The sequence below is a fragment of the Mustela erminea genome, chromosome 3 (genome assembly GCF_009829155.1).
Source record: "Mustela erminea isolate mMusErm1 chromosome 3, mMusErm1.Pri, whole genome shotgun sequence".
Lineage (NCBI taxonomy): Eukaryota > Metazoa > Chordata > Mammalia > Carnivora > Mustelidae > Mustela > Mustela erminea.
Window position 1 is genome coordinate 63,369,974 of NC_045616.1, and position 12,425 is coordinate 63,382,398.

A 12,425-nucleotide genomic window follows, 5' to 3' on the forward strand; every position below is an offset into this window, starting at 1 on the left:
AGACGGAAGGAATCAAGGTGGGGGGGGGGGGGTCAGAAAAAGCACCTCCAAGTGATTCTGTTGCAGGACATTATGGACGCAGATGATTCTTATGCACGAGGACCACACACACTGGCCTCGGGTACTATCGAAAATTGACAACATACCGCCCTGGCTGACTTGAGACCAGCTTGCCATCCTCTAACCAAAACCACTCCCATAGCCGCCTCAGTCGCAGCCGCAGTCGGAAACTGAGCACGCGCAGTACTTAGCTCTCAGAAGCTGGGCGGGGCTCCCTAAGAGCCCGCCCCCTCTTTACACGCCAGCGCCGGGAGCACGGCTCTCCCTAAGTAACCTAATACCGGCGTCTCCCCTCAGCGGTCCAGAGCCCCGCCCCCAAGTCTGGGACCAATCAAATCCCAGGTTGCTGAAGTTCGGGGCCAATGCACAAGGCCGTCTTTTATTCCTCTCTGCAGTTTGAAACTGTCAGGTCGCTGCCAAGGGAGCCGGTTTACCGCTGTTGTTTCGGCTACGACGCGGCGAGGAGAAGGGGAGGCAGGCGTCTGGGTTTGTGGAGAGCCGCGACGGTGGGTAGCGGCGCCCCCGACGGAGGGAGTGGAGTGGGGTTGAAAGTGCCTCGGCTCCGGTTTCCGCTCCCGGGACTCAGTACGGAGCCGGTGGCGTCTTCCCCGAGACGTGGGCTATGTGCTCTTCTGCGGGTCGCAAGGTGCAGACGTTTCCCCCTCCGAGGGGTCCGGGAACAGAGGACAGGAGTGAGGGGTACTTTAAGTATAGCGGTTCCTATCGCCATAGGTTCTGGTCATTTAAAACGTAAGGGGGAAAAGTAACCATGGCTAACGCTTTTTTAAAGAGTATGATTCAAGCCACGGTGGGAAAGAAGGTAATCGAAGAGAACTTCTAGCCCTTCCAGAATTTCACACCTGGTGTCCTCTGCTTCTAGTCCCTTACGTGGGGCGGGGCTGGCGTATCTCTACTGCAGCTAAGATGGGTGAAGAGCGCGGGGACGTCACCCTGCTGCCAGCTTGCACATTAATTCACTCTTCCTGTCTCTTGGGGTTACATTTGAATTCCTGGACCCCTCTTTCCTTAGCAGCCAGGTATTTACCAAGACGTACTTTGATTTCTCTGGCAATCGAGAAGTACCCAGAACTTCTTATCTCGTGGTTTCTAGTATCTTGGATTAGAAAAGATTGGAAATTTAGTGAACTGATTCACATCTGCCACCCATTAAAGCAAGCTTCATTTTTCTCCTTTCTGAACCTAGAAACAGTAAGAAAATGCTACGGTTGTAGAGTTTCAAAGAAACTGTCGTACCTTGCTGGCATCAAAGCAGGGCGGATGGAAGGCCTAATGTCCTATTTTCCAAAAATACAGTAGTTGTTTTGTGGCTGCAGTGTCTATTCAGAGACTCTTTTTGAATTCTGACCCAACTTTTCAACTTATTTCTTTATTGAATAATCGGCACCAGCCCACCTCCACTCCTGCTGTCTATCGGGCATGGGAATACATTCTGAAAGAAGTGAATGAATATAGAAATTAACCAGGTTACCAGGGTGGTGGATTTGACGTCCATGAAGCAGCCCTTCCTTGCTGGGCGTGTGTGTGCTTATTTTATCCTCCCTAATTGGCTTAACTAAAGACAGCCATGCTGCGACTTAGTTTACTTACCAGGTGTGTACACAGTAATAATGAATAAAGTTAAGTTTTCATGAACGAATCCCAGCCCATGTTTCCTTTCTAATATTGTACTTTTCCCCGTATCTGACTTTTCTACTTGAATTTTCTTATTTCATTTATTTTTCAGGCTGCTGTGATTGAGACCTGTTTCACCTTCCACTGAAATTGTTCAGGTAAATGTCTGCAACTTCTTACTGCAGTATTCAGGAGACCCCAATTTTTTGGCATCTGACTAAGCATTCCCTTCCCCAAGTTTTTATGATGCTTTTCTTTCTGATAATTCTACCACTCTGACTTCCTTTTCTGTCTGGCTCTTCTCTTAGAAGAGCTGAATTAGAAACACTAAATGTTAGTGTTTCTAGTTTTTAATCTCCTTCCACTACTGTAGTAGGCCTTTAACTTTGTTAGGGTTATAGACCCCTCTGAACACATATTAGAAGCTAAGGATCCTCAGGACACCTGGGTGGCTCGGTCAGTTAAGCGGCTGCCTTTGGCTCAGGTCATGATCCTAGGGTGCTGGGATCAAGTGCCACATCAGGCTCCTTGCTCAGTGGGAATCCTGCTTCTCTCTCTATTTGCTGCTTCCCCTGCTTGTGCTTTCTATCTCTCTCTCTCTCTCACAAATAAATATTTTTTTTTTTAATTTATTTGACAGACAAAGATCACAAGCAGGCAGAGAGGCAGGCAGAGAGAGAGGAAGGAAAGCAGGCTCCTCTGTGGAGCAGGGAGCCCGATGCGGGGCTCGATCCCAGGACCCTGGGATCATGACCTGAGCCGAAAGCAGAGGCTTTAACCCACTGAGCCACCCAGGCGCCCCACAAATAAATATTTTTTTAAAAAAAGCTAAGGATCCTCTTACTAGAAAAATACACATATGCATTTATTCTAAAAATATTGCATATAATTTGGGTGTATGGACCTCAGAATAAGAACTCTTTCTGACACTCCTTTTTATACGTGATCTTATCCTCTCCCATGTTCAGTATTTCCCGTTATGCTGATGATTCCTCAAACTTGATCTCTACCCTGTACCTCCAGGGCAGAGCTCCCTCACTGCTTAACTCCAGAAAGCACCATTCACATTGTAGCCCTTGTGAATGGCAGTCTCTGGTGTATAGTGTAATGGTTGGGGCCATATCCTGCATATCTAAAGCTACACTTCCTGTCTCAGATGCCTCACACCCAACTCCTCTGATACTGAACCCATTGTCCTCTGTCCAACCTGCTTACCTTCCTACATTTCTTGCCTTGGAGAGTGGCACAATTATCTGTCTGATTACCAAACCAGAAATCTGGAAGCTGCCGACATTACAATACAAGCCTAATCATGTCATCCCTTGTTTAAAACATTGCAGTTACCTCTCTAAGGTAAAAAACACATTTTTTGACCTGACATGATCATGATCTTCCATGTTCTGGCTGCCCCTTTCCTTGCCTGTTCAATCCTTTGCCAAGTCTTGCTCTGCACTCTTTGCTTCAGCCTTACAAACCACTTATGTTCCTGGCATACACGCCCATGCCTCTGTGTCTGCTTTTGCTGCTCGAATGCCTAGCACATCCTCACAGCTTTAATCTGTTAGATCTCAATACCTGGTTCATCTTTTCCATGAAAACCTACTCTCTTTCCATTCCACTTCTTCACCATCATGATCCTACCCCATGAAAAATAGCTACTCTTTCCTCCCTACTTTGTACCTCTCTGTTGTTTTGGTGTACTAGCTTTTTTTTTCTTCTTTTTTTTGGTTAATCATTTATATTTTATGTATGTCTGGCTGTCTCTACAGATTATAATCCATGAGAACAGGACTTTTCATCTTACATTCCTCACCATTGTCTTCCATATAACTGTGTTCAGATAGTTTGAATAGTCACTACTTGTCCTTTATGTTTTTTTTTTAAAGATTTATTTATTTTAGAGAGAGAACCCAAACGAGCAGGGAGAGTAGGGGGGAAAAGAGGGAGAGAGAATCCCAAGGAGACTCCACGCTGAGCGCAGAGCCCAACATGGGTCTCAGTCCCAGGACCTCAAGATCATGACCTGACTCCAAATCAAGATTCAGACACTCAACCAACTGAGCCTCCCAGCTGCCTCAGTACTTGTCCTTTAAATAATTTGTTTACTAGAAATTTTATTTTTTTGGTTAGGGCTTTTAACAATTTTTCTGTGGCATGTAGGAATCTATTGTTCTGTACAGTCTTGCTTTTCTTAAAATATTCCCAAATGTTAAGTTTCTCAAGCAAAGCATTTGCACAAAAGCATTTGCACAGTTATCTTACAGGAAAACATACAGCACACAGATTGCCACACATTGCTCAAGAACGTTGATCATTGGACACTGGGTGGCTCAGTTGGTTAACCATCTGCCTTCATCTCAGGTCATGATCCCAGGGTCCCTAGCCCTGCATCCAGCTCCCTGCTCTGCAAGGAGTCACGAAGCTCTTGCTTCTCCTTCTGTTCCCCCCACCCCCCGCCGCCCCACCTCATGTACTCTCTCTTGTTAACTGTCCCTCTCAGATACATAATAAAATATTTTTTAAAAAAAGTACAATGATCGCTATCTATTCTCAGCAGACCCCATTGTGGATATGTCTGACAAGCTCCCATTTCTCTTTAACCTTTCATAGATTTGTGTCATCTTCTTGACTATATTAAAAACTCACTGCTGTTGGGAATTGAGTCTTTTACTTTTTTTTTTAATTATTTGTGGGTGCTCAATATGTTGAGTGATTTTAACATTTCACGGGATTATTATTTATAGGATAGGATGTGTGTATATGTAGAGAACATGTTATTTTAGTTTAAATATCAAGTGATTTTCTATTATGTTGTAGTGTTTGTGTAGAATGTCATCAGATGAGGAGAAAGGCTCACTTCCCGTTTTACAGAATGACTCTGAGCGGGGCAGTTCTGTCTCTTCAGATCTTCAGGTAGGAAGACATGTCTAAATTTGTCATGACTTCTCTATTTTAAACAAGGGACAATATGAGGGAAAACTAGGAATACATTTTTCCCTTATTCATGCCATTTACATTTATAATGATGTTTTATATATAGTGTATAACAAATTATAATAATATCAGATGTCAAGAATTCACAGACTTTGGGACACACATACCTTACATTGTTTGAACCTTTCAGAAAATAGTCATGAACTCTTCACTTTTCATGCAAAAGATTCAAACAGCACAATGAGAGAAGCTGGAAATCTCAAGAAACTTTTTTCTGAAGGTTTTCTCAGTATAGGTCTCTGTTCTGAATGCTGCTTTCACTTTAATGCAAATTAGTATAATATCAAACCACCCAGAGTTCTGGGGACTTAGATTCCTTCGTGTTCTACTCGAGGTTCTAATCCCTGTTGCTACAACGTTCAGCACGTTCTGCTGCGCGGGACCTGGATGGTGACAGATAAATGGTGTGGTTTTTTAATGAACTCTTTTACATTTATTTCTAAATGTTTATTATTGGAAATGTGGATTCAGATTTCTAGAGTAGATTTTTAAGTGTGAGAGCTGATACATAGCTTGAATTTTATAGTTCTATTAGTTACAAGGGGAAAACTGGATGTTATGTTTATGCTTCAATAGAGTAAGTTGTTTTTGACACTGTAATATGAGAAAAGTTTTAAGAAGATATTTTATGAAACATATGTGTTCCTTTAATTGAAATTACAGATTTAGAAATTGGGAAGCTATTGAAAAAATAGCTGTGACTTTTTATTAGGGTAAAAGTAGTCTGGAATTGTTAGGTACATGTTTCATCCTTGCCTTCCATTTGGATGTACTTCTACCTAGTACTGTCTTTTAAGGTAACAGTGCTTTCCTGAAGTTTTTATCTCTAACTTTTCCAGACTTCCTTTAGAAAAGAATTGATTAACTCATTTATACTTTTGATATTGCGATTTATAATAAATATATTTTGGTCCTCATCCCTATTTTTGGCACACAATGTCAAAAACCTTTGAAATTTCTTAAATAATGAGAGTGATAAATGTGTTACACTACAAGGTGACTTTTGCACCCCCCTGGTTGCTGAGGAGCCAACCACATGTTTAGAGAGTTGGAACTTTTAGACCTACCCACCCTGAGCTCCAGGAAGGCTTGGGCTTGCTACTAGTGTCTGAGATTGGGGGAGGTGAAGTCTTTCGGCACTGAGCCCTTACTCTGTGGAATCTGCTGCTATCTGCAGTGGATAGTGTCAGAATTGAGTTGAATTGTAGGACACTCAGCTAATGACTAAGAACAGCTTGTTGCTGGTGGGGGAAAAAACCCAGATATTGTAAACCTTTTAAAAAATGTAAACACTTTGTGAGTTCCCAGGTTGTCATTTTGTCAGGAGACAAAGCTGTACATCAAAAGAATAAATCTCCAGAGTAGAAAGACAATATTGATTTATTTATTTTTATTTTTTAAAGATTTTATTTATTTATTTGACAGAGAGAGACACAGCAAGAGAGGGAACACAAACAGGAGAAGAGGGAGAAGCAGGCTCTCCGCTGAGCAGGAAGCCCGAAGCAGGGCTTGAGCCCAGAACCCTGGGATCAGGACCTGATCTAAAGGCAGAGGCTTAACGAATGAGCCACCCAGGTGCCCAATAGTGATTAATTTTGATCCTTAAATAAAAAATAACCCATTATGGGGTGCCTGGCTAGCTCAGTGGGTTAAGCCTCTGCCTTCAGCTCAGGTTACGATCTCAGGGTCCTGGGATTGAGCCCCACATAGAGCTCTCTGCTTAGCCGGAGCCTGCGTCCCCCTTCCTCTCTTCCTGCTTCTCTGCCTACTTGTGATATCTCTCTCTCTCTCTCTCTGTCAAATAAATAAATAAAATATTTTTTATATATTTACATATTTTATATATATATATATATATATAATACTAGACAGAATTCACTTAATTCACTTCAGGTATTGACTAGGACCCTTCAAAGAGGTAGCTTTGACCATTGGTTATCTTCAAACTGAAGGTGAATCCAAATAATAAAACAGTTATGACTAATAAGATGATAGTTCTCTATCTGAGCTAAACAACTTCTTACGGAGAAAAATTAATACAAAATAATCCTTTAGAATAATAACATTTAACACTCTTGAAAACCTTCCCCCCAGTTTTATAATACAATGATATTCTCTGGGTCTGTGCATAAGACTCTTAGAAATGACTCCTTTTAGTAGGAATATTTGTTACATTATGACCAACCCCTTGTGAATAGAGACTAAGTTCCACTATATTTTTTACTTCACAGGTATCCTTTTCTGATTTGGCTAAAGAAATAGCTAAGTATCTGTGTTAGGAAATTCTAATTTTTTTTAAACCTAAGGAATATTTGCATAAGGTCTACACTTTGTCTCCTCTATTTTTTATCACTCCTTTCTCATGTGCCCTGAGGTTTCAGCAGCTAGAGTGGAACAGGTTTGCATTCATGTTCTCTTTTTATCTTCAGTATTTGTTCTCTTCCAATATTTCCCTTATACTCTTTCCATGCTGTGAAAAGAGACTCAGGGTTGTTGCTGAGTGGCTGTTTTTGGATCGTGGCTGTCGGAAAGCCACGATCCAACTCCTTTTCATCCCTAGATTGTCCTATTGTGGAGTCTTTGGGAGGAACATCTTCAAACTAGGTTTCTGAAAAGCAGACATTTGGCTAACCGTGTCTCTGCCCACCTGCAAGGAGCTGCCTTGGAGGGAGGGCTCTTCTGCCTTGGAGCTGCTGATTGGCTTCAGGCACCTACTCTAGGTTACCTTTGTGTCACCATTGCTAAATTGACATACTGAAGGAATCTGTGTACTAAGGTCCTATCACTGGAAGCAATCTGGGTAGGTTTACTTGTTGGATTTGTCCTGTTTTTAAGAAAGTACACATTCCTTATGACATGGGAATACTATTTTGAGAACTGAAGTAGAGAACATTTTTAATTGGGCCTTATTGTTCTTTGCCTGAATATCCATTGTGACTATTGTAATACATTCTTTGTCCTTGGCTTCTCATAGGAAGAGTATGAAGAACTGCTTCGTTACACTATTGTGACTCCAAACATTGAATCAGGTGCTCTACAGCCATGTCATTCTAAAGGAGAAGTGGTGCCAGATGTGCGGGTTCCTACTATAATTGATAATACTCTTCATAATCAAGGTTATGTATATTTTTAAAGATATCTCTTAATTTAAGATGTTACTGAGCTCATTAATGCTGTTGACCTAGGATTGCAAAAATGCTTCTCCAGTGATTCTTCTCAGTCCTGTGTATTACTATCATCTGGGGGGAACTTTTTCCATTTTAATGTTACTCTTGGCTCTTATATGACAGCTGGATTTTTATATGAACTTTGTTGGACTATTACTTTTATGAAAAACAGTAGTGTTAAAGCAACACAGTAGCCATTATATATTGCTCAGTGGAATATACTGCATCTCTACTTACTCCAGTCGGTTATATACCAGGGTTATTTTGGAAACTAATTGCCCAAGGCCCCAAATTAAAGATAGGTAACCCTCAGAACCTTCTAAGTTTATGAACCATTGCTAGGACTTTGTCGGCAGCATTTTTGTGAGTATGGAAGACTGTTTGGATTATCACCACAAAGATGAACCCATTTTGGACTATGTCAGGAACAGAATTGAAAGCTAATACATACCAAGAAGTATATTGATAGATGAATGGAAGGTGGAAAAAGGAGAATAAACCTCCTTTCACCTATCCATTCCGTATTCAGTAAAGTACAAGATCCGAAACAGCTCACCCTAAGTAAATATTCCTTAAAAGGGCACAGAAAGCCCTCCTAAGATGGGCCTGGCAATGGGCAGGTATGAAAAATAGTCATAACTCCAAGGATCTGTCCTTGAAGGTACAGGACACAGCCTACTCAGAGTCAGCGGGCTTGTGGGTTTATGGGAAATTACAGCCCTGGTATTTGGTTCCTCTCCCTCTGCAGACATGGAATTTCCATTGCTCTTTAGTCTTCAGCCTATTGCATTGGATCATCAAATAGGACCAGAACCTAACACTAAACATTCTAACACTGAACATTTTCTGCCCAAAATTTTAACTGATTTCAAGAGATCGGACCCTGGGATTTATTCATTCTTCATCAGTGATCTTGACCATGTTTTGATTACACTGGGTACCTCAGCCTGTAGTTCCTGCTGAGCAAACCCAAAGTGCTGCCTACTGTCATAAAATGTTTAATAATCAAGCCATGTGTTTGCCTTCTGTGTCTCTACCCTTTTGGTGATCACCAAAATCTTGTTTCCTTTTCCACTGGCTGCCCTACTACTGTACTATTGTTCCCAGTGACACAATTTAGGATTCCTTTCCTTGCCCCAGGGATTCAAGACCTGTTCTTTTCTAGCGTGCAAGATAGTATTTATTCATTAATACTCTGCCTTTTTCACAAAGAGTTTGAGATCTAAGCATACAACATGCAGTGAATTTAGATATCCCAATTCACACGTAGACTTGGTTAGAATTTATAAATTTATCATCCCATTTTCTCCTCTTGGTATTGCTGTTGCTTGGTTTAAGGCTATGTGGAGGTTGGTAAAGTATATATAAGCCTCAAACACAGCCATCCTTGTGAAGTTTTCCTGTTTTCTTTTCACCGTATATTGAGTGAGGGTTCCTAAGGTGGAAGTGAGGTAGTCTCTGTTCTGGGGGAACCACTGTCATTTTTGTTTGATTACAACTAGTGAAGAACAGCAGGCACCTGGAAATACCTGTGTTATAATATAGCACAGCTTTTTCCAAGTTCTAATGTCATTTATCCACTTAGTCTCTTAGTATGAATTGAATGCTATAGTAGGCTGAATTCTCTTTCATCTGTATTTGGTGGGTAAAGTTGAGCTTCCTGATAGTACAATAAGATGTTTTCTAGTCTCAGATTTTTTTCTTTCTTCTTATTCTTTGACTTAGTGTTCCTCATTCCCCAGCATGTTGTATTTTGCTTGTTCTAAAATCTTAGATACTGTTACCTTCTTAAATTAGGGATGTGCATTTAGGCATTTAATATGAGAGTTGTTTGGTTTAATTAAAAAAATTTTTTTTAATTTTCTTTTCAGCAGGAAATAGCCCTGTCGTAAGAGAAACAAGAATGGAAGTTGGAAAAGGATGTGACTTAAATATTTCAAGTCATTCAAAGACAGATGGTATGACTTTTCCTTAGCTTCTTTTTATTAATATATGACATTATGTGGTTTGGTGAAAAACATTTGTGTAGTAAGAGGAATAATTTCAGCATATTACTTATTGGCAGGATTTTTAAATGTTGCTGTTGCTAATTTATTAACTAATAACTGTTTAAAATAATTTCATAAAATTCCAAAATACTACAATTAAGACAGGTTAATGTATTATAGTGTGTGGCATCCTTTCTTAAAACTGCTAGGTTAGGGCGCCTGGGTGGCTCAGTGGATTAAAGCCGCTGCCTTCAGCTCAGGTCATGATCTCAGGGTCCTGGGATCGAGTCCCGCATCGGGCTCTCTGCTCAGCAGGGAGCCTGCTTCCTCCTCTCTCTCTGCCCGCCTCTCTGCCTACTTGTGATCTGTGTCTGTCAAATAAATAAATAAAATAAAATAAAATAAAAAAAACAAAAAAACTGCTAGGTTAGAGGGCAAATCCTTTAGAAGAATTATTGGGATGTCAGAGAGTTTGGCCCATTTAAATGTTTTCATGAACCAGTGCGTTATTTCCCAACATTCAGGCATTTGTATATGATTTTTGTCCTATCTTCATACCACTTGTTCTATCTTTTTGTGTTTTTTCTTCAGATATATTCATTTTTTGCTTAAATTCATTTAAAGGAAAATTTGTATGTGCCATTGCTGATTATAAAACTCTAATATGCCCTTTTTATAAAAGAAAACAGTGGTGAGGCACCTGGGTGGCTCAGTGGGTTGAAGCCTCTGCCTTCGTTCGGCTCAGGTCATGATCTCAGAGTCCTGGGATCGAGCCCTGCATCAGGTTCTCTGCTCAAGCAGGGAGCCTGCTTCCTGCTCTCTCTCTCTGCCTGCCTCTCTGCCTACTTGTGATCTCTGTCTGTCAAATAAATAAATAAAAATCTTTGAAAAAAAAAGTGGTAAAAATAAATGAAACTAAAACACAATTATTAAGTTTTGATTGAATACCCCTGGTGAATGTGTTGTATTCAGCCTGAACTCTGCTTTTCTTTGTTGAAAGGAGAGAGGAGCAAGTGTTACAGCGGTTATAAAAGGATACTAGCCCCAGACTGAAACTTTTCCTTTGACACAGAATGTTTTAAAATAATTAAAATAGAACATTTTCCTTGCCCTGTGACTAAGTGTTATATAATGTATGGGCCATTTAAGCCATCGCATAAGAAATATCTTTACCCTTTAGTTTTCTCACTTGTAAATAAAAGGCTTGGGCAGTGTAATCCCTGGGGGACATTTCAAGTTCTTCATTTATGTGATTCTATTTTTAAAAAGTGGATATATGTTTAAAAATAAAAAATAAAGAGGCACCTGGGTGGCTCATTGGGTTAAGTCTCTGCTTTCGGCTTAGGTCATGATCTCAGGGTCCTGGGATCAAGCCCCGCATCAAGCTCTCTGCTCAGTGGCGAGCCTGCTTCCCCTCTCCCTCTGCCTGCTTTTTTGCCTACTTGTGCTCTCTCTCTCTCTCTGTCAAATAAATAAATAAATATCTTTTTTTAAAGGTAAAAAAATAAAATAAAAAATAAAAAGCAGAGCCTCTTATATTTCCCACAAGTCCTGATCTTGGTGAAATCTAGTGAAAGAAAACATTCACATACTTTGTCACTCTGCTTTTATTCTTTGGGATTATTCTTCAGAATAGGTAGGTAGTATCTCATATTTGACTAGCATAAACCATTTGTTGACAAATTGTTTATGTAAAAATATATAATAGGGAATGACTTTCCCTTTCACAAAGAATTCTTGATTTACTTTTAAGTAACAAGTTCTGTACTAGCCTTATCTTTGTTTGACTCATCTCATTCACTAAGGAAGATAGGGAGGGCTTTTAATCTTGGTTGTTAGGACCCTCATAACAAAACTGAAGTATGTGAGAAATGATGATAAATAGTCTCTAATTCCAGCATGCACATGTGATAAAAAAGTAACCTTTTCTATTTTTTGCTTTTTAAAAGGAGATGCCAGTTCTTCTGGCTCTTTCACCTATCCCTCTATCCCCCACCCTTCCACCATGTATAGGGGCAGAGGGTGGGAATTATGTGTATGTATTGTATATATGGATATCCTTATGGATATCCATATATACATATATAGACCTATATGTATGCATATATATGTACATATTTTCACCCATATGTTGAAGGCCAACAGTGTGCCTTACAACTGATTATCTTATTATCTGTACTAGTATGTACTAGTCTCTTTCTACTTAGAGAGTTGAATTTTAGTCATGTTAAAACACATACCAGTGTTTTACATAAAGTAGTAATGACCTGTATACAACCACTGGGACCTTGGTTATGTTGCTTAACCCTTTCTGAACCTGTTTCCTCATCAGTGAAGTGGAGATAATAATGCCTATCTCTCAGACCAGCATGTATTAGGAGAGCACATCTTTACAACACTTATTACAGGAACATAGTAAGCACTTAGTAAATGTTGATATGATGATGCAGATGATAATACCTTCAGTTCACACTGGAACTGGATATATGAAGCATCCTTGATTGGGACAGAGGTCATTTTGGGAAGGGAGGGTAGGAGGCATCTCATGCTTGTCAGTCCTCAATCAGTGACAGGACTAAAATTA

General features: G+C 40.2%; 1 protein-coding gene across 6 annotated transcripts in view; it reads left to right on the forward strand.

Moving 5' to 3' along the window:
• Window positions 1-418: 418 nt before the first annotated feature.
• Window positions 419-12,425, forward strand: part of POC5 (POC5 centriolar protein) — a 37,805-nt gene continuing 25,798 nt past the window's right edge. For 2 of the 6 annotated variants that reach the window (XM_032335932.1, XM_032335934.1), the window contains exons 1-5: window positions 419-566; window positions 1,805-1,850; window positions 4,510-4,605; window positions 7,661-7,802; window positions 9,725-9,811. In XM_032335932.1, the coding sequence (XP_032191823.1) occupies window positions 4,522-4,605; window positions 7,661-7,802; window positions 9,725-9,811 (313 nt within the window). In that variant the 5' untranslated portion in view covers window positions 419-566; window positions 1,805-1,850; window positions 4,510-4,521. Of the gene's footprint in view, window positions 567-1,804; window positions 1,851-4,509; window positions 4,606-4,990; window positions 5,091-7,660; window positions 7,803-9,724; window positions 9,812-12,425 lie in introns of those variants that run through there. The other 4 variants (XM_032335929.1, XM_032335930.1, XM_032335933.1 and 1 more) reach the window with 4 other exon arrangements.